The sequence below is a fragment of the Oncorhynchus nerka genome, linkage group LG5 (genome assembly GCF_034236695.1).
Source record: "Oncorhynchus nerka isolate Pitt River linkage group LG5, Oner_Uvic_2.0, whole genome shotgun sequence".
Taxonomy (NCBI): Eukaryota; Metazoa; Chordata; class Actinopteri; order Salmoniformes; family Salmonidae; genus Oncorhynchus; species Oncorhynchus nerka.
Genome location: NC_088400.1, coordinates 26,818,524 through 26,842,934, shown reverse-complemented (window position 1 = coordinate 26,842,934; position 24,411 = coordinate 26,818,524). Strand labels below are relative to the sequence as shown.

Sequence of the window (24,411 nt, the reverse complement as noted above, 5' to 3'; positions counted from 1 at the left end):
CTGAGGCTTGCACAACTGCTGCTACATCCTATGTCTGCACCCATTAGCAGCAGCTACCTAATCATAAAACATGCCTTTATTACCAAGTCACACGAGCTGCATCTTTTAAGTTGCTAATTGAGTTTCTGTTCATTAAATATGAATGGGAGAATGATGTTTAATGTTGGGCCTAGAGCCCTTATTTGAGATTACCACTAGTTTTGTTTGTATTTCTTTCTCTACAGACGTTAAACTAACTAAGATGGCTCCCCTACTCATGTATCAAACCAAGACTATAACAATGATTTTAAAACATCATAATTTGATATGAAAACCTGAAAAATGAATAACCTGGCAATATTCTCCAGTCTGTGAAACCACATATATTTCCCCTCAGACAGGTTCAGCATTATAGAGCTCAATGCACAATTCAGCTCTTAATCAAAGGGGTGGAAGTAATGGCTGCATTTAGATGAATCACATGACATGTTGCAGTGGTATTGTCTTAGAGAATCTAGGAGAAATGACTTATTTAACCGTATGTCCCACGCTTCAAGTACCTTTAAAAAAGAAAAATCACTCAGGATGCTCCGGGCACTTTAAAGCATTAACCGAGGGATTCAAGTGTCCTGTCGTTTCAAGATCAGAAAGATTCTGCGCCGTTCGTTGCCTGCTTACCCTTAACCTTCCCTCAATGGAAATTCAGCGAATTACCAAGCATTATCAGGAGCACACATTCTCCCCGGACACAACTTCCTGGGGTGACAGGGGAGGTGAGATCTTAACAGGAATGGGCAGAAAAAACAATTAGATTCTTCTTCTTATATTTTGATAAGGCTGACTTTATCTGGATTGCGGTTGATCAGATAATATCTGATAAGCCACGGCTTGCTTTTTCTTCTCCAGAGTGGAAAATTGCGTGGCCTGTGGGGTTCCTTTATTTAATGTATTCCTGGATTCTTTGTTCAGTGTCTTTAGTTCATAATTCTACTAACATAATTTAAATTGCTTGACTGATTTTAACAAAAAGCAATTTCAGCATCAGCTGAAAGCGTCAGCACATTTCCTCAAAGTTTAAGCATCTTCAAAAGAAAAGAAAACATTAATTGAATCAAAGCTGTCTCTGTCTTCTGACAATTAACACTCTGTTTTTGCAATTCCTCTCACACAGGGAGGTGTTACATCAAATATTAACGGGAAACAAAATAACATGCAGTCTCTGTCTGATCATCTGGTACTACAAGGAGAGAAAATGCCAAACATTTCAATCTCACACTGGGTGAGAAACTGACAGACAAGATTGCTTCTATGTTATTGCCGCCCACATAAAAGCCCGTTTGGCACTGATAACATAATTGCTCACCACACACCCTCACCCACACGCAAACAGACACACAATGTGAGTGGGGGATAAAACACATTGATGAGTCTCCAAAGCAGGGACTGAACTGGATTAGATAGCCCTATAGAAAGGAATGAGCTTTTATTTGACCTTTACTCCCTCTGTGGAGGAACGAAGGACCAAACAAGGCATCACTAGCACCAAAAGCCAGAAAGAAAGATAAATATACAGCTCAAACTGGATATCTGGTTGCAACAAACACATTCAACACATGTAGCACAGAGCACACAGAGTAGACAACATCTGACAACACACCACCACACAGAACAATAACACTCGCAAATCAAGACCTCCACATTTGTTGTGCAAACACAAGGTTGCGTCAGTGAATAGATATGGGGAAATTAATTTCCTTTCAACAAGAGGGACGTGATAAAACAAAAGTCAAATGAATCAAAGTTTTGGTCACCTATAGATTGGCCATGATTAAAAGGGAGACTTGTAGACTTACCCGAGTTTCTCTTGGAGATGTATTTGAGATTGATGCAGGCGGCAGAGCTGATAAGGAGGAACATGAGGGCTGAGGGCTTCATCTTTCACACTTCGGGTGGCAGCTGGAACACAAAGAAGAATGGAGTTTGGATAACAGGTCTTATGACTGGGCCGACATCTCTGCTCACTCCCTCCATCCCTCCACCAAAACATATTGGGTGATATCAGACTTGTCATTTCTTTCCATTTCCAAGACAGATCGATCTGTTCATTCATTTATCCTTCAGACACAACACACCCAGTAACTATAACAACATATAGAAACTATTGATCTGTGCCATACACCCCATTTTCGAAGTTCACAAACTGAAAACACACAGCTGTAATACTTCTGTGGGCACTTGATTTATGTCTTTGTGAAAGAGTGAAGGAAGCACAGCTGACATGGATAAAGGGCTATATCTGAAGCTGCTTTAAGGGTCTTAGTATTACCAACATCACTAGAAATCTAAAAAGAAAAGTTGGTGAACACCAGTTTTCAGATGAGCAACACCTGTATTCTCTCCAGCCCCCCTCTGTGAGAGGCAATTTAAACTAGTGTTGGGTTGTCAAATCAAATCTAATTGTATTTGACACATGCGCAGAACACAAGGGAGACCTTACTGTGAAATGCTTACTTACAAACATTCCCAACGATACAGAATAAAACAAGAAAATAACAAACAATGACAATAAGAGAAGATAAATACAAATACAAATAAACACGAATGAAGCTACAGTTTATACAGGGTCAGCTATATATAGGGAGATATATACAGGGTCAGCTATATACAGGGAGATATTTACAGGGTCAGCTTTATACAGGGTCAGCTTTATACAGGGTCAGCTATATACAGGGAGATATTTACAGGGTCAGCTATATACAGGGTCAGCTATATACAGGGAGATATTTACAGGGTCAGCTATATACAGGGAGATATTTACAGAGTCAGCTTTATACAGGGTCAGCTATATATAGGGAGATATATACAGGGTCAGCTATATACAGGGAGATATTTACAGAGTCAGCTTTATACAGGGTCAGCTTTATACAGGGTCAGCTATATACAGGGAGATATTTACAGGGTCAGCTATATACAGGGTCAGCTATATACAGGGAGATATTTACAGGGTCAGCTTTATACAGGGAGATATTTACAGAGTCAGCTTTATACAGGGTCAGCTTTATACAGGGTCAGCTATATACAGGGAGATATTTACAGGGTCAGCTATATACAGGGAGATATTTACAGAGTCAGCTTTATACAGGGTCAGCTTTATACAGGGTCAGCTATATACAGGGAGATATTTACAGGGTCAGCTATATACAGGGAGATATTTACAGAGTCAGCTTTATACAGGGTCAGCTATATACAGGGAGATATATACAGGGTCAGCTATATACAGGGAGATATTTACAGAGTCAGCTTTATACAGGGTCAGCTTTATACAGGGTCAGCTATATACAGGGAGATATTTACAGGGTCAGCTATATACAGGGTCAGCTATATACAGGGAGATATTTACAGGGTCAGCTTTATACAGGGAGATATTTACAGGGTCAGCTATATACAGGGTCAGCTATATACAGGGAGATATTTACAGGGTCAGCTATATACAGGGAGATATTTACAAGGTTGGCTATATACAGGGTCAGCTATATACAGGGAGATATTTACAGGGTCAGCTATATACAGGAGATATTTACAAGGTCAGCTATATACAGGGATATATTTACAGGGTCAGCTATATACAGGGAGATATTTACAAGGTCAGCTATATACAGGGAGATATTTACAGGGTCAGCTATATACAGGGTCAGCTATATACAGGGAGATATTTACAGGGTCAGCAAAATAAAGTGAGATATTATCAAAGTCAGCTATATACAGGGAGATATTTACAAGGTCGGCTATATACAGGGTCAGCAATATACAGGGAGCTATTTACCGGGTCAGCTATATACAGATAGCTATTTACCGGGTCAGCTATATACAGGGTCAGCTATATACAGAGTCAGCTATATACAGGGTCAGGTCTATACAGGGAGCTATTTACCGGGTCAGCTATATACAGATAGCTATTTACCGGGTCAGCTATATACAGGGTCAGCTATATACAGAGTCAGTTATATACAGGGTCAGCTATATACAGGGTCAGCTATCTATAGGGTCAGCTATATACAGGGTCAGCTATATACAGGGTCAGCAATCTACAGGGTCAGCTATCTACAGAGTCAGCTATATACAGGGTCAGGTCTATACAGGGAGCTATTTACCGGGTCAGCTATATACAGATAGCTATTTACCGGGTCAGCTATATACAGGGTCAGCTATCTACAGGGTCAGCTATATACAGGGTCAGCTATATACAGGGTCAGCAATCTACAGGGTCAGCTATCTACAGAGTCAGCTATATACAGGGTCAGCTATATACAGGGTCAGCTATATACAAGGATATATATTCAGATAGCTATATACACGGTCAGATATATACAGACAGCTATTTGCAGGGTCAGATATCTATAGGTTCATCTATATACAGGGTCAGCCATATACATGGTCAATTATATACAGAGTCAGCTATATACAGGGTCAGCTACAGCATTTACAGGGTCAGCTATATACAGGGTCAGCTATATACAGGGTCAGCTATATACAGGGAGATATTTACAGGGTCTGCTATATACAGCAAGATATTTACAGGGTCAGCTATATACAGGGTCAGCTACAGCATTTACAGGGTCAGCTATATGCAGGGTCAGCTATATACAGGGTCAGCTATATACAGGGTCAGCTATATACAGGGTCAGCTACAGCATTTACAGGGTCAGCTATATACAGGGTCAGCTATATACAGGGTCAGCTATATAAAGGGTCAGCTATTTACAGGGTCAGCTATATACAGGGTCAGCTACAGCATTTACAGGGTCAGCTATATAAAGGGTCAGCTATTTACAGGGTCAGCTATATACAGGGTCAGCTATATACAGGGTCAGCTATTTACAGGGTCAGCTATATACAGGGTCAGCTATATACAGGGTCAGCTACAGCATTTACAGGGTCAACTATATACAGGGTCAGCTATATACAGGGTCAGCTATATACAGAGTCAGCTACAGCATGTACAGGGTCAGCTATATACAGGGTCAGCTATATACAGGGTCAGCTATATACAGGGTCAGCTACAGCATTTACAGGGTCAGCTATATAAAGGGTCAGCTATTTACAGGGTCAGCTATATACAGGGTCAGCTACAGCATTTACAGGGTCAGCTATTTACAGGGTCAGCTATATACAGGGTCAGCTATATACAGGGTCAGCTATTTACAGGGTCAGCTATATACAGGGTCAGCTATATACAGGGTCAGCTACAGCATTTACAGGGTCAGCTATATAAAGGGTCAGCTATTTACAGGGTCAGCTATATACAGGGTCAGCTATATACAGGGTCAGCTATTTACAGGGTCAGCTATATACAGGGTCAGCTATATACAGGGTCAGCAATATACAAGGAGATATTTACAGGGTCAGCTATATCCAGGGTCAGCTATATACACGGTCAGCTACAGCATTTACAGGGTCAGCTATATACAGGGTCAGCTATATACAGGGAGATATTTACAGGGTCAGCTTTATACAGGGTCAGCTTTATACAGGCTCAGCTATATACAGGGAGATATTTACAGGGTCAGCTATATACAGGGTCAGCTATATACAGGGAGATATTTACAGGGTCAGCTTTATACAGGGAGATATTTACAGGGTCAGCTATATACAGGGTCAGCTATATACAGGGAGATATTTACAGGGTCAGCTATATACAGGGAGATATTTACAAGGTCGGCTATATACAGGGTCAGCTATATACAGGGAGATATTTACAGGGTCAGCTATATACAGGGTCAGCTATATACAGGGAGATATTTACAGGGTCAGCAAAATAAAGTGAGATATTATCAAAGTCAGCTATATACAGGGAGATATTTACAAGGTCGGCTATATACAGGGTCAGCAATATACAGGGAGCTATTTACCGGGTCAGCTATATACAGATAGCTATTTACCGGGTCAGCTATATACAGGGTCAGCTATATACAGAGTCAGCTATATACAGGGTCAGGTCTATACAGGGAGCTATTTACCGGGTCAGCTATATACAGATAGCTATTTACCGGGTCAGCTATATACAGGGTCAGCTATATACAGAGTCAGTTATATACAGGGTCAGCTATATACAGGGTCAGCTATCTACAGGGTCAGCTATATACAGGGTCAGCTATATACAGGGTCAGCAATCTACAGGGTCAGCTATCTACAGAGTCAGCTATATACAGGGTCAGGTCTATACAGGGAGCTATTTACCGGGTCAGCTATATACAGATAGCTATTTACCGGGTCAGCTATATACAGGGTCAGCTATCTACAGGGTCAGCTATATACAGGGTCAGCTATATACAGGGTCAGCAATCTACAGGGTCAGCTATCTACAGAGTCAGCTATATACAGGGTCAGCTATATACAGGGTCAGCTATATACAAGGATATATATTCAGATAGCTATATACACGGTCAGATATATACAGACAGCTATTTGCAGGGTCAGATATCTATAGGTTCATCTATATACAGGGTCAGCCATATACATGGTCAATTATATACAGAGTCAGCTATATACAGGGTCAGCTACAGCATTTACAGGGTCAGCTATATACAGGGTCAGCTATATACAGGGTCAGCTATATACAGGGAGATATTTACAGGGTCTGCTATATACAGCAAGATATTTACAGGGTCAGCTATATACAGGGTCAGCTACAGCATTTACAGGGTCAGCTATATGCAGGGTCAGCTATATACAGGGTCAGCTATATACAGGGTCAGCTATATACAGGGTCAGCTACAGCATTTACAGGGTCAGCTATATACAGGGTCAGCTATATACAGGGTCAGCTATATAAAGGGTCAGCTATTTACAGGGTCAGCTATATACAGGGTCAGCTACAGCATTTACAGGGTCAGCTATATAAAGGGTCAGCTATTTACAGGGTCAGCTATATACAGGGTCAGCTATATACAGGGTCAGCTATATACAGGGTCAGCTATTTACAGGGTCAGCTATATACAGGGTCAGCTATATACAGGGTCAGCTACAGCATTTACAGGGTCAACTATATACAGGGTCAGCTATATACAGGGTCAGCTATATACAGAGTCAGCTACAGCATGTACAGGGTCAGCTATATACAGGGTCAGCTATATACAGGGTCAGCTATATACAGGGTCAGCTACAGCATTTACAGGGTCAGCTATATAAAGGGTCAGCTATTTACAGGGTCAGCTATATACAGGGTCAGCTACAGCATTTACAGGGTCAGCTATTTACAGGGTCAGCTATATACAGGGTCAGCTATATACAGGGTCAGCTATTTACAGGGTCAGCTATATACAGGGTCAGCTATATACAGGGTCAGCTACAGCATTTACAGGGTCAGCTATATAAAGGGTCAGCTATTTACAGGGTCAGCTATATACAGGGTCAGCTATATACAGGGTCAGCTATTTACAGGGTCAGCTATATACAGGGTCAGCTATATACAGGGTCAGCTATATACAGGGTCAGCAATATACAAGGAGATATTTACAGGGTCAGCTATATCCAGGGTCAGCTATATACACGGTCAGCTACAGCATTTACAGGGTCAGCTATATACAGGGTCAGCTATATACAGGGAGATATTTACAGGGTCAGCTTTATACAGGGTCAGCTTTATACAGGCTCAGCTATATACAGGGAGATATTTACAGGGTCAGCTATATACAGGGTCAGCTATATACAGGGAGATATTTACAGGGTCAGCTTTATACAGGGAGATATTTACAGGGTCAGCTATATACAGGGTCAGCTATATACAGGGAGATATTTACAGGGTCAGCTATATACAGGGAGATATTTACAAGGTCGGCTATATACAGGGTCAGCTATATACAGGGAGATATTTACAGGGTCAGCTATATACAGGGAGATATTTACAAGGTCAGCTATATACAGGGAGATATTTACAAGGTCAGCTATATACAGGGAGATATTTACAGGGTCAGCTATATACAGGGTCAGCTATATACAGGGAGATATTTACAGGGTCAGCAAAATAAAGTGAGATATTATCAAAGTCAGCTATATACAGGGAGATATTTACAAGGTCGGCTATATACAGGGTCAGCAATATACAGGGAGCTATTTACCGGGTCAGCTATATACAGATAGCTATTTACCGGGTCAGCTATATACAGGGTCAGCTATATACAGAGTCAGCTATATACAGGGTCAGGTCTATACAGGGAGCTATTTACCGGGTCAGCTATATACAGATAGCTATTTACCGGGTCAGCTATATACAGGGTCAGCTATATACAGAGTCAGTTATATACAGGGTCAGCTATATACAGGGTCAGCTATCTACAGGGTCAGCTATATACAGGGTCAGCTATATACAGGGTCAGCAATCTACAGGGTCAGCTATCTACAGAGTCAGCTATATACAGGGTCAGGTCTATACAGGGAGCTATTTACCGGGTCAGCTATATACAGATAGCTATTTACCGGGTCAGCTATATACAGGGTCAGCTATCTACAGGGTCAGCTATATACAGGGTCAGCTATATACAGGGTCAGCAATCTACAGGGTCAGCTATCTACAGAGTCAGCTATATACAGGGTCAGCTATATACAGGGTCAGCTATATACAGGGTCAGCTATATACAGGGTCAGCTATCTACAGAGTCAGCTATATACAGGGTCAGCTATATACAGGGTCAGCTATATACAAGGATATATATTCAGATAGCTATATACACGGTCAGATATATACAGACAGCTATATACAGGGTCAGCTATATACAGGGTCAGCTATATACAGGGTCAGCTATATACAGGGTCAGCTATATACAGGGTCAGCTATCTACAGAGTCAGCTATATACAGGGTCAGCTATATACAGGGTCAGCTATATACAAGGATATATATTCAGATAGCTATATACACGGTCAGATATATACAGACAGCTATATACAGAGTCAGCTATATACAGGGTCAGCTATATACAGGGTCAGCTACAGCATTTACAGGGTCAGCTATATACAGGGTCAGCTATATACAGGGTCAGCTATATACAGGGAGATATTTACAGGGTCTGCTATATACAGCAAGATATTTACAGGGTCAGCTATATACAGGGTCAGCTACAGCATTTACAGGGTCAGCTATATGCAGGGTCAGCTATATACAGGGTCAGCTATATACAGGGTCAGCTATATACAGGGTCAGCTACAGCATTTATAGGGTCAGCTATATACAGGGTCAGCTATATACAGGGTCAGCTATATAAAGGGTCAGCTATTTACAGGGTCAGCTATATACAGGGTCAGCTACAGCATTTACAGGGTCAGCTATATAAAGGGTCAGCTATTTACAGGGTCAGCTATATACAGGGTCAGCTATATACAGGGTCAGCTATATACAGGGTCAGCTATTTACAGGGTCAGCTATATACAGGGTCAGCTATATACAGGGTCAGCTACAGCATTTACAGGGTCAGCTATATACAGGGTCAGCTATATACAGGGTCAGCTATATACAGAGTCAGCTACAGCATTTACAGGGTCCGCTATATACAGGGTCAGCTATATACAGGGTCAGCTATATACAGGGTCAGCTACAGCATTTACAGGGTCAGCTATATAAAGGGTCAGCTATTTACAGGGTCAGCTATATACAGGGTCAGCTACAGCATTTACAGGGTCAGCTATTTACAGGGTCAGCTATATACAGGGTCAGCTATATACAGGGTCAGCTATTTACAGGGTCAGCTATATACAGGGTCAGCTATATACAGGGTCAGCTACAGCATTTACAGGGTCAGCTATATAAAGGGTCAGCTATTTACAGGGTCAGCTATATACAGGGTCAGCAATATACAAGGAGATATTTACAGGGTCAGCTATATCCAGGGTCAGCTATATACACGGTCAGCTACAGCATTTACAGGGTCAGCTATATACAGGGTCAGCTATATACAGAGTCAGCTATATACAGGGTCAGCTATATACAGGGTCAGCTACAGCATTTACAGGGTCAGCTATATACAGGGTCAGCTATATACAGGGTCAGCTATATACAGGGTCAGCTACAGCATTTACAGGGTCAGCTATATACAGGGTCAGCTATATACAGAGTCAGCTACAGCATTTACAGGGTCAGCTATATACAGGGTCAGCTATATACAGGGTCAGCTATATACAGGGTCATCTACAGCAATTACAGGGTCAGCTATATAAAGGGTCAGCTATTTACAGGGTCAGCTATATACAGGGTCAGCTATATACAGGGTCAGCTACAGCATTTACAGGGTCAGCTATATACAGGGTCAGCTATTTACAGGGTCAGCTATATACAGGGTCAGCTATTTACAGGGTCAGCTACAGCATTTACAGGGTCAGCTATATACAGGGTCAGCTATATACAGGGTCAGCTATATACAGGGTCAGCTACAGCATTTACAGGGTCAGCTATATACAGGGTCAGCTATATACAGGGTCAGCTACAGCATTTACAGGGTCAGCTATATACAGGGTCAGCTATATACAGTGTCAGCTATATACAGGGTCAGCTATATACAGGGTCAGCTACAGCATTTACAGGGTCAGCTTTATACAGGGTCAGCTATATACAGGGTCAGCTATATACAGGGTCAGCTACAGCATTTACAGGGTCAGCTATATACAGGGTCAGCTATATACAGGGTCAGCTACAGCATTTACAGGGTCAGCTATATAAAGGGTCAGCTATTTACAGGGTCAGCTATATACAGGGTCAGCTATATACAGGGTCAGCTACATACAGGGTCAGCTATTTACAGGGTCAGCTATATACAGGGTCAGCTACAGCATTTACAGGGTCAGCTATATACAGGGTCAGCTATTTACAGGGTCAGCTATATACAGGGTCAGCTATTTACAGGGTCAGCTACAGCATTTACAGGGTCAGCTATATACAGGGTCAGCTATATACAGGGTCAGCTACAGCATTTACAGGGTCAGCTATATACAGGGTCAGCTATATACAGTGTCAGCTATATACAGGGTCAGCTATATACAGGGTCAGCTACAGCATTTACAGGGTCAGCTATATACAGGGTCAGCTATATACAGGGTCAGCTATATACAGGGTCAGCTACAGCATTTACAGGGTCAGCTATATAAAGGGTCAGCTATTTACAGGGTCAGCTATATACAGGGTCAGCTACAGCATTCATAGGGTCAGCTATATAAAGGGTCAGCTATTTACAGGGTCAGCTATATACAGGGTCAGCTATATACAGGGTCAGCTATATACAGGGTCAGCTATATACAGGGTCAGCTACAGCATTTACAGGGTCAGCTACATACAGGGTCAGCTATTTACAGGGTCAGCTATATACAGGGTCAGCTACAGCATTTACAGGGTCAGCTATATACAGGGTCAGCTATTTACAGGGTCAGCTATATACAGAGTCAGCTATATACAGGGTCAGCTATATACAGGGTCAGCTATATACAGGGTCAGCTATATACAGATAGCTATTTACCGGGTCAGCTATATACAGGGTCAGCTATTTACAGGGTCAGCTATATACAGAGTCAGCTATATACAGGGTCAGCTTTATACAGGGTCAGCTATATACAGGGTCAGCTATTTACAGGGTCAGGTCTATACAGGGAGCTATTTACCGGGTCAGCTATATACAGATAGCTATTTACCGGGTCAGCTATATACAGGGTCAGCTATATACAGAGTCAGCTATATACAGGGTCAGCTATATACAGGGTCAGCTATCTACAGGGCCAGCTATATACAGGGTCAGCTATATACAGGGTCAGCAATCTACAGGGTCAGCTATCTACAGAGTCAGCTATATACAGGGTCAGGTCTATACAGGGAGCTATTTACCGGGTCAGCTATATACAGATAGCAATTTACCGGGTCAGCTATATACAGGGTCAGCTACAGCATTTACAGGGTCAGCTATATACAGGGTCAGCTATATACAGGGTCAGCTATATACAGGGTCAGCTACAGCATTTACAGGGTCAGCTATATACAGGGTCAGCTATATACAGGGTCAGCTATATACAGGGTCAGCTACAGCATTTACAGGGTCAGCTATATAAAGGGTCAGCTATTTACAGGGTCAGCTATATACAGGGTCAGCTACAGCATTTATAGGGTCAGCTATATAAAGGGTCAGCTATTTACAGGATCAGCTATATACAGGGTCAGCTATATACAGGGTCAGCTATATACAGGGTCAGCTATATACAGGGTCAGCTACAGCATTTACAGGGTCAGCTACATACAGGGTCAGCTATTTACAGGGTCAGCTATATACAGGGTCAGCTACAGCATTTACAGGGTCAGCTATATACAGGGTCAGCTATTTACAGGGTCAGCTATATACAGAGTCAGCTATATACAGGGTCAGCTATATACAGGGTCAGCTATATACAGGGTCAGCTATATACAGATAGCTATTTACCGGGTCAGCTATATACAGATAGCTATTTACCGGGTCAGCTATATACAGGGTCAGCTATTTACAGGGTCAGCTATATACAGAGTCAGCTATATACAGGGTCAGCTATATACAGGGTCAGCTATATACAGGGTCAGCTATTTACAGGGTCAGGTCTATACAGGGAGCTATTTACCGGGTCAGCTATATACAGATAGCTATTTACCGGGTCAGCTATATACAGGGTCAGCTATTTACAGGGTCAGCTATATACAGGCTCAGCTACATCATTTACAGGGTCAGCTATATACAGGGTCAGCTATTTACAGGGTCAGCTATATACAGGGTCAGCTATTTACAGGGTCAGCTATATACAGGGTCAGCTATATACAGGGTCAGCTACAGCATTTACAGGGTCAGCTATATACAGGGTCAGCTACAGCATTTACAGGGTCAGCTATATACAGGGTCAGCTATATACAGTGTCAGCTATATACAGGGTCAGCTATATACAGGGTCAGCTACAGCATTTACAGGGTCAGCTATATACAGGGTCAGCTATATACAGGGTCAGCTATATACAGGGTCAGCTACAGCATTTACAGGGTCAGCTATATAAAGGGTCAGCTATTTACAGGGTCAGCTATATACAGGGTCAGCTATATACAGGGTCAGCTATATACAGGGTCAGCTACATACAGGGTCAGCTATTTACAGGGTCAGCTATATACAGGGTCAGCTACAGCATTTACAGGGTCAGCTATATACAGGGTCAGCTATTTACAGGGTCAGCTATATACAGAGTCAGCTATATACAGGGTCAGCTATATACAGGGTCAGCTATTTACAGGGTCAGCTACAGCATTTACAGGGTCAGCTATATACAGGGTCAGCTATATACAGGGTCAGCTATATACAGGGTCAGCTACAGCATTTACAGGGTCAGCTATATACAGGGTCAGCTATATACAGGGTCAGCTACAGCATTTACAGGGTCAGCTATATACAGGGTCAGCTATATACAGTGTCAGCTATATACAGGGTCAGCTATATACAGGGTCAGCTACAGCATTTACAGGGTCAGCTATATACAGGGTCAGCTATATACAGGGTCAGCTATATACAGGGTCAGCTACAGCATTTACAGGGTCAGCTATATAAAGGGTCAGCTATTTACAGGGTCAGCTATATACAGGGTCAGCTACAGCATTTACAGGGTCAGCTATATAAAGGGTCAGCTATTTACAGGGTCAGCTATATACAGGGTCAGCTATATACAGGGTCAGCTACATACAGGGTCAGCTATTTACAGGGTCAGCTATATACAGGGTCAGCTACAGCATTTACAGGGTCAGCTATATACAGGGTCAGCTATTTACAGGGTCAGCTATATACAGGGTAAGCTACAGCATTTACAGGGTCAGCTATATACAGGGTCAGCTATTTACAGGGTCAGCTATATACAGGGTCAGCTATTTACAGGGTCAGCTATATACAGGGTCAGCTACAGCATTTACAGGGTCAGCTATATACAGGGTCAGCTACAGTATTTACAGGGTCAGCTACAGTATATACAGGGTCAGCTATATACAGGGTCAGCTATATACAGTGTCATCTATATACAGTGTCAGCTAGTATTTACAGGGTCAGCTAGAAATTGAGTTTATAAACTATTTACTATATAAACTAAAGTTTTTAAAAAATCGTATCAATCAATAGGTAACACAAGAAATGTCCATAACATTAACGAGTGTATAGAGGGGGTAGCTGTAATGAGTCAATGTGCGGGGGTATAGGTTAATCGAGGTCATTTGTAAAGTGACAATGCATAGATAATAAACAGCGAGTAGCAGCAGTGTAAAAACAAAGCGGGCGGGGGGTTCAATGTAAATAGTCCGGGTGGCCATTGTGGGGGAGCCTTTTGGTCCTAGACTTGACGCTCCGGTACCGCTTGTCATGCTGTAGCAGAGAGAAAAGTATTTGACTTGGGTGACTGGAGTCTCTGACAATTTTTTGGGGCCTTCCTCTGACACCGCCTGGTATAGAGTTCCTGGATGTCAGGAAGCTTGGCCCCAGTGATGTACTGGGTCGTACGCACTACCCTCTGTAGTGCCTTCCGGTCAGTTGCCATACCAGGCAATAATGCAACCGGTCAGGATGCTCTCGATGGTGCAGCTGAACAAATATTTTCAGTCTCCCGAGGGGGAAAAGGTGTTGTTGTGCGCTCTTCACAACTGTCTTGGTGTGTTTGAACCATGATAGTTTGTTGGTGATGTGGACACCAAAGAACTTGAAACTCTCGACCCGCTCTACTTCAGTCCTGTCGATGTTAATGGGGGCCTGGACGGCCCTCCTTTTCCTATAGTCCACGATCCGCTCCTTTGTCTTGCTCACATTGAGAGAGAGGTTGTTGTCCTGGCAACACACTTCCAGGTCTATGACCTCCTCCCTATAGGCTGTCTCATCATTATCGGTGATCAGGACTACCACTGTTGTGTCGTCAGCAAACTTAATGATGGTATTAGAGTTGTGCTTGGTCACGCAGTCGTAGGTGAACAGGGAGTACAGGAGGGGACAAAGCATGCACCCCTGAGGGGTCCCAGTGTTAAAGATCAGCTAAGGCTGGTAATACCATGCTGATGAATACAGATGTCTCTCAAACATGTTATTGGTCTAGAAATATAAAGTGTAGTCAATGTAAAATATTATTTCGATTCAGCCACGTGAATTAGAGATCTCGCTGACAGAGAAATATAATTCAACAGTTTTCTCCCCCACTGCACTGTGTGAAAGTGTTGCCCACAGCTGGAGAAGGAAGAGGAGGAGGAAGAAACTAATTTCAGCTGCTTCCACAAACAATAGAGGAATCTGAGAAATCACTATTTGTGGGTTGTCACAAACAGGAACAAATATCTCTCCAAAACAATTCTCTATATGCAGAAATGGCTTTCTTTATGCTTATTTATTTTCTGCTACCGAAGGCAATTCTTTGTTAAAAGCTTTCCACTGACAGTTCTTTTTTAAAAACCCACTACATTTGTCTCTCTCCAAATAATCCATTCTATCTCAGACACTGAGCGGTGGTGAAAAAACAAGCCTTTACTGTTGCACAACTAAAATAACCTACTGAATGTGAGTTCAAAACCTAGAACACACACATGCTCTCTCTCTGACACAAACGCACACATTCACACATGCAGGCATACACACAGACGCACACACAAAAACACACACACACAATGGTGACAAAAAATGTCACACTCAGTGCCTTGCATCCAAACAGCTAAATCCATATCCTCATCAACGTCTACATAATATAGTGAATACACACATGGTTAATATAGGGTTACAACTTCTCCTGTGGTTCTTATTAAGTCTAGCTCACATTGGCACATTAACAGTATAGATATATGTAACTTTCATAACACAGGAACCCTCCCTGTATGATGCTGCGTGTGTGTTTGCATCGTACAGGGATGATTTCTGTATTTTGAAAGTTACATATCTTGAAAAGCAAAACAGTTAGGGACTGAAAACAATGGACTTAAGGTAACAATGGGCTTCCTTTAAAGCCTGCTGTGTGAACAAGGTTTTAGTGGCCCTGCTTCCACTGCTTTTTTTCAATATTCCCCTGTAATCAGGGACTGATTTAGACCCTGGACACCAGGTGGGTGCAATTCATTATCAGGTAGAACAGAAATGCACAAGTAATAAGACTTGAAAACCCCTGTACCAAGAGGCCAATCCATTACCCTTCTCTGTTCCATTGTCCCATTGTGTTGAGTAAGTCCTGTAAATCCCCCCATCCCCCTCCCATCAGTACATCAGGCATCTGGAATGAGAAACATTATTGCCTCGTCTTGCTCTGGGTGGAGGGAGAGGCATGTAGCAGTCGCATTAAACCAGAGAGAGTGAGGACCACAAATGTTAGCCCATGTAGCTTTTTTTCTTTGAGCCTTTTAAAGAGAGGGAGAGAAGGGCAGGGGCATCATTTGATCTGTGGACCGAAAGCTGTGCTCGTCTCACTCTGACTTTGAACTTCTAATTTTAGGAAGGGAGGTTTCTGTGTCATGCAGCGGAGATGATGACCTCAACATGCATACTTTCACAGGACAGTGTACTACTGCTGCTGTCTTTTCTCCTCTACTCTTTTCTGTCTCCCAAGACTCCCATTATGAAAGAGGTTGGATGCTGCCTGGCTTGATATAATGTGTGTATAGCCGGCCTTAGATGGCCATAACGGTTTGAACAAGAATCACGATTAACAAAAATAGGCTAAGAATGAACATGTAAAATTATGACTGTGAAATTAAATGTTTGCAAAACATCCGTAAGAGCTCAACCAGGCGTTATTTCCTCCGTAAGAGCTCAACCAGGCATTATTTCCTCCGTAAGAGCTCAACCAGGCATTATTTCCTCCGTAAGAGCTCAACCAGGCATTATTTCCTCCGTAAGAGCTCAACCAGGCATTATTTCCTCCGTAAGAGCTCAACCAGGCGTTATTTCCTCCGTAAGAGCTCAACCAGGCATTATTTCCTCCGTAAGAGCTCAACCAGAAATTATTTCCTCCGTAAGAGCTCAACCAGGCATTATTTCCTCCGTAAGAGCTCAACCAGGCATTATTTCCTCCGTAAGAGCTCAACCAGGCATTATTTCCTCCATAAGAGCTCAACCAGGCATTAGAAACGTACCTTCACAGTGAGTTCTGGGCCAGAGTTTGTCTACAACTTATTTCACCTGCTGTCAAGGACACAAAGCTAGTTCCATTGTTAGTATTAAGTTGAACCCCTGCCACGAGTTACCGGGCAGAACAAACATGTAAATCAGGCTCTGGGATAAGACCAACATAAATCACAGGGACTGGACAGCAGCTTTGGTGCCTCTTTTTTCCTGCCCAGGACATGAGTAAAGGGTACTAGGGCCTCGCCTTCCTCAATTCAAAAAGGATCCCTAGAGACAAAAGGACTGTTGGGATGCCACTGATGAGAGCACAAGGCCAGACCTACAGATGTAGGATCTTAATTTGATCACCCTCTTGCAGAAGAACTTTCCTTTAAACGCGTCCAACGGTTAAAACTCTACTGTATTTGATGTATAAAGACGTTTCTGAAGTTTGGAATTTCCACTTTCAGACTCCCTTAAGAAACAAAACAGTAGCAAAACACTACAAAAATGTCCATTCATTTGAATCCACATAATAATTCATATTTCCTGCTGCTGCAGGATTATTATTGTCTCAAATGAAGATCCTACATCTGTATGATACTGTATGCCTCTCCCTGTGAACAACCCAACCCCAGCAGGAGCCCTTTAAACACCACACACAGATCCTACATCTGTATGATACTGTATGCCTCTCCCTGTGAACAACCCAACCCCAGCAGGAGCCCTTTAAACACCACACACAGATCCTACATCTGTATGATACTGTATGCCTCTCCCTGTGAACAACCCAACCCCAGCAGGAGCCCTTTAAACACCACACACAGATCCTACATCTGTATGATACTGTATGCCTCTCCCTGTGAACAACCCCAGCAGGAGCCCTTTAAACACCACACACAGATCCTACACCTGTATGATACTGTATGCCTCTCCCTGTGAACAACCCAACCCCAGCAGGAGCCCTTTAAACACCACACACAGATCCTACACCTGTATGATACTGTATGCCTCTCCCTGTGAACAACCCAACCCCAGCAGGAGCCCTTTAAACACCACACACAGATCCTACACCTGTATGATACTGTATGCCTCTCCCTGTGAACAACCCAACCCCAGCAGGAGCCCTTTAAACACCACACACATATCCTACATCTGTATGATACTGTATGCCTCTCCCTGTGAACAACCCAACCCCAGCAGGAGCCCTTTAAACACCACACACAGATCCTACATCTGTATGATACTGTATGCCTCTCCCTGTGAACAACCCAACCCCAGCAGGAGCCCTTTAAACACCACACACAGATCCTACACCTGTATGATACTGTATGCCTCTCCCTGTGAACAACCCAACCCCAGCAGGAGCCCTTTAAACACCACACACAGATCCTACATCTGTATGATACTGTATGCCTCTCCCTGTGAACAACCCAACCCCAGCAGGAGCCCTTTAAACACCACACACAGATCATCCATCTACTTACAGAACCATGAGAGTAAATACAACAACAAGATGCTATTTCTATCCAAAACAGTATACATGGTTTGCAGACTGCGGGCCATTAGGCCCTCTTTCCAAGTATCTGGCCATCAAATATTTAGGGGTTCCCACTTTCTAAAACTGTCCCATGAAGACACATGCTGTAGTACCCCGCTGAGCCCTGGTATGACAAGCTACTACTGTGATGTCTAATTGTACTGATCTAACTGTAACACTTTCTCATCTCTCAGAATGAAGAGGATTGAGGTCTGCACACTAAAACGGATGGTTTTTCCTTAAGCCTTCTTCTCATAAATCATTTTGTAGAACCTCTAAAACCTCTAACATGACCAAATCCCCAGGTAATGCCAAGCGTTAGTACTAACTGTAGTCTATAACAGTCATCCTTTTAAAAGGAACACTCACTAGTGCAAGAAAGACGGTTTTCTGCTTAGTTCGTTGAAATGTGAGGTATCGCTCCTTTCCCAAAGCATTTCTATAACCATATGTCCTCTTAAGGCTTTCAAAGTTAATGATCTGCTGGTTGGAGCATGTTCTTTAAGATGGGCAACAAGTTCCAAAGTGGAATTCACCACAGAAGAGACACAGTGGTTGGAAATCCCCCTTGAATTCAGAAGTAAGTGAATTGTAAATTGGGGTGTAACGTGGCAGATTGACTCCATTCTACAACTCTACAGTCTACAGCTCTACAGTCTACAGTCTACAACTCTACAGTCTACAACTCTATAGTCTACAGCCCTGCAGCTCTACAGTCTACAGCTCTACAACTATACAGTCTACAGCCCTGCAGCTCTACAGTCTACAGCTCTACAACTCTACAGTCTACAGCCCTGCAGCTCTACAGTCTACAGCTCTACAGTCTACAGCCCTGCAGCTCTACAGTCTACAACTCTACAGTCTACAGCCCTGCAGCTCTACAGTCTACAGCTCTACAGTCTGCAGCTCTACAGTCTACAGCTCTACAGTCTACAACTCTACAGTCTACAGCCCTGCAGCTCTACAGTCTACAACTCTACAGTCTACAACTCTACAGTCTACAGCTCTACAGTCTACAGCTCTACAGTCTACAGGTCTACAACTCTACAGTCTACAGCCCTGCAGAGATTAGATGGCTGTGTGACGGTGGTAGCCAGGCATTAGACCGGCCAGGCGGCAGACCATTATCTGTGGACAACACAGTCTTCAACCAGCCCCCTCTGAGAGACCAATGGTGTAGTCCACCGTCTCCCATGACCAGCAGTATGTGCTGAGAATAAAGCACCAGCAGTCAGATTGTACCACCATCTGGCCATTCCGGGCTCCACTCAGACCACGAAGAGTTGATGTGTGCTTCAGACGGCTTTGGAGACAGAGGATCCAGCCATGCTCCTCAAGCACACAGCCACATGGCCACGCGGCCACAAGGCTATACGGCAACACGGCTGCACAGCCGCACAGCAACACAGCCACACAGCCACACTGCTACACAGCTACACAGCCAAACAGCCACACAGCCACACGACAACACAGCTACACAGCAACACAGCTACACAGCCACACAGCCACACAGCAACACAGCTACTCAGCTACACAGCCACACAGCTACACAGCTACACAGCTACACAACCTAGCCACAGAGCTACACAGTCACAAATCAAAAGAGCACAGCCACACGGCTACACAGCCACACAGTTACACCCCTACTACTACACAGCCAAACAGCTACACCGCCACATGGCAACACAGCCACACAGCAACACAGAAACACAGCTACACAGCCACACATCTACACAGCTATACATTAACACAGCTACACATTAACACAGCTACACAGCTACACAGCAACACAGCTACTCAGCTACACAGCTACACAGCAATGCACCTACAGATCTACACAGCATACAACAACACAGCTAAATGGCTACACAGCTACACAGCTGCACAGCAACACAGCCACACAGCCACACATCTACACAGCAACACACCAACCAAGTTACTCAGCTACACAGCTACACAGCAACAGTGCTACACATCTACACAACAACACAGCTACTCAGCTATACAGAAACACAGCGACACAGACAAGCAGCAACACAGCTACAGAGCTACACAGCCACACAGCCACACAACCACACAGCCACACTACTACACAGCTAAACAGCTACACAGCCACACGGCCACATGGCAACAAGGCTACACAGCATCACAGTTACTCAGCTACACAGCAACACAGCTACACAGTTACACAGCCACACAGCTACGCAGCTACACAGCAACACAGCTGCACAGCCACAGATCCACACATCAACACAGCCACACAGCTACTCAGCTACACAGCTACAGAACACAGCTAAACAGCTACACAGCAACACAGCTACACATTAACACAGCAACACAGGCACACAGCACCACAGATACACAGCTATCCAGCGACAAAGCAACCCAGCTACACAGCTACACCACCACACAGCTACACATCTACACAGCTACACAGCCACACAGCTACTCAGCTACACAGCAACACAGCTACACAGCTACTAATCTACACAGCAACACTTTAAACACAGCTGCACAGCTACACAGCCACACAGCAACACTTTAAACAAAGCTACACAGCCACTCGGCTACCCAGCCACAAAGCTACACAGCTACATAGCCACACACCTACACAGCTACACAGCAACTCTTTAAACACAGCTACACAGCCACACACCTACACAGCAACACAGCTACACAGTCACAAAGGAACACCGATACAGACACCAGGCCATCAGTGGAGCAGCCCACTCCATCTGACAGGACTCAATCACTACAAAGTCACTCCACTGACTGGGCCTCGGTGAGAGGGAAAATACATCACTAAGTGTTGAGTAACACATCCCTCCAGTAACACATCCCTCCAGTAACACATCCCTCCAGTAACACATCCCTCCAGTAACACATCCCTCCAGTAACACATGCCTCCAGTAACACATCCCTCCAGTAACACATCCCTCCAGTAACACATACCTCCAGTAACACATCCCTCCAGTAACACATCCCTCCAGTAACACATCCCTCCAGTAACACATGCCTCCAGTAACACATGCCTCCAGTAACACATACCTCCAGTAACACATGCCTCCAGTAACACATCCCTCCAGTAACACATACCTCCAGTAACACATCCCTCCAGTAACACATCCCTCCAGTAACACATACCTCCAGTAACACATCCCTCCAGTAACACATCCCTCCAGTAACACATCCCTCCAGTAACATATCCCTCCACATAGACGTGTAAGTCCCAACCTGGTGGGATTCTTGCAGAAGTGAAACGGTTGTAAAGAGCCATTCAGAAAGTAAACAACATCCAGGTCTGACCTGTGTGACACTGCATGGCCATTACATACTGATCTGTTTAACCCACGCAAACCCCAATGTTGTGACATACAGTCATACTCTATACACAGAGTGTGTTGGCTGGTTGGCACACTGTGTCTGATCATGGATGCTCAAACACCTGTTCAGCAGTTCATTACTCACCATATATCATGGTTACAGCACCATTAAAGAGTTATAAAAGACAGCAGGCAGAAAGCAGCTGAGTGGCTTGTTCATTGGATCCTTTGCATTGATTCCGGCCATTTCTCACCCTCCCCGTTGTTACAGGGATACAGAGCTAGGCCACAATTAACCCTGCACCTGCACCCATTCAACACTATACAATAGTGGTGCACGAAAAAATGGGATCTTTTCTAAAGCACAGGTGAAGCTTTTATTCTAGAGATTCCAAAATCACGTCCTTACTTTAAAGGGGCAATCTGCAGTTCAAACCTATATAATTTAGTTAAAAAATGGATGTACCAATCACACATTTCCCTTTAAAAAAACAAAATAATGGCAATGCTTATCTGTGTGAATTTTATAGGTTTACTAATAATGTCGTTTTTAAATAACTAATTGACTGACATAGGTTCAATTACTTGAATTCCATTTCCTTCGTTTTTTTCTGTGTGTTTGATGCTCAGTTTTTTGTAGCGATAAATCAGATCAAGTCCAAACAATATTCGACATAGTTTGACATAGTTTAGCGCAGACAACCTGATAATTAACTACAATGACCATAATGCATTGCTTGCCCGCTTACTTCTCCGGTCTGTGTGGAGCAGACATGGAAACCTTGTTGATGGAGACAGAGAGAAGAGAGAACACGCGAGAGGGTTAGAAAGCAAATGTTGGGGCCTCCCAAGTGACGCAGTGGTCTAAGGCACTGTGCCACTACAGATTCTGGGTTCGAGTCCAGGCTCTGTCGCAGCCGGCCTTGACCGGGAGACCCATGGGGCGGCACACAATTGGCCCAGCATCGTCCGGGTTGGGGGAAGGTTTGGCTGGCAGGGATGTCCTTGTCCCATCGTGAACTAGCGACTCCTGTGGCGGGCCGGGTGCAGTGCACGCTGACACGGTCGCCAGGTGTACGGTGTTTCCTCCGAACCATTGGTGCGGCTGGCTTACGGGTTAAGTGGGCATTGTGTCAAAAAGCAGTGCAGCTTGGTTGGGTCGTGTTTCGGAAGACGCGCGACTCTCGACCTTCGCTTCTCCATACGGGAGTTGCAGTGATGAGACAAGACTGTAATTACCAATTGGATACCATGTAAAAAATAAAGTATATATAAAAAATCTAATAAAACACCATTTGAAATTTTGCGACATTGGACCGAATCTATGTGGTGGGTCACATATACAGTGCCTTGCGAAAGTATTCGGCCCCTTTGAACTTTGCGACCTTTTGCCACATTTCAGGCTTCAAACATAAAGATATAAAACTGTATTTTTTTGTGAAGAATCAACAACAAGTGGGACACCATTTTTCAGTATTTGATTTGTTAAAAAAGTTTGAAATATCCAATAAATGTCGTTCCACTTCATGATTGTGTCCCACTTGTTGTTGATTCTTCAAAAAAATACAGTTTTATATCTTTATGTTTGAAGCCTGAAATGTGGCAAAAGGTCCGAAGTTCAAGGGGGCCGAATACTTTCGCAAGGCACTGTATTGGACAAAAACGGACGACTGTAACTAAGGCTGGGATTGTCAATACAACGTGGCTAATAGGCTACTGTATCTATGTATAAAGCTATTTATTTAGCAAGCTAAAAACACATACTAAGTTGCATGAACTCACTCTGTGTGCAATAATAGTGTTTAGCATGATCTCTGTACCCCAAACATACAATTATCTGTTTGGTCCATCAGTCGAACAGTGAATTTCAAACACAGATTCACTACAAAGTCACTACAAAGATACAGGCATCCTTCCTAACTCAGTTGCCGAAGAGGAAGGAAACTGCTCAGGGATTTCAGCCCAATGGTGACTTTAAAACAGTTAGAAATGAATGGCTGTGACAGGAGGAAACTGAGTATGAACAACAATATTGTAGTTACGCCACAATACTAACCTAATTGACAAAGTGAAAAGAAGGATACCTGTACAGAATAAACATTTGCATGCATCCTGTTTGCAACAAGGCACTAAAGTAAAGCAATTCACTTTTTGTCTTGAATACAAAGTGTTATATTTCGGGAAAATCCAATTCAACACATTACTGAGTACCATATTTTCAAGCATAGTGGTGGATGCATCATGTTATGGGTATGCTTGTAATCATTAAGGACTGGAGAGTATTTCAGGATAAAAAATAAATGGAATGGAGCTAAGCACAGGGAAAATCCTAGAGGAAAACCTGGTTCAGTCTGCTTTCCACCAGACATTGGGAGATGAATTCACCTTTCAGCAAGACAATAACCTAAATCACAAGGCCAAATCTGCACTGAAATTGCTTACCAATAAGACAGTGAATGTTATTGAGTGGCCAAGTTACAGTTTTGA

General features: G+C 43.4%; 1 protein-coding gene across 1 annotated transcript in view; it reads right to left on the bottom strand.

Moving 5' to 3' along the window:
- Nucleotides 1–1,927, bottom strand: part of LOC115129294 (X-linked interleukin-1 receptor accessory protein-like 2) — a 365,734-nt gene extending 363,807 nt beyond the window's left edge. The window contains exon 1 of the mRNA XM_029659484.2: nucleotides 1,833–1,927. Within this exon, the coding sequence (XP_029515344.1) occupies nucleotides 1,833–1,914 (82 nt within the window). The 5' untranslated portion in view covers nucleotides 1,915–1,927. The remainder of the gene's footprint in view (nucleotides 1–1,832) is intronic.
- Between the last annotated feature and the right edge of the window lie 22,484 nt (nucleotides 1,928–24,411).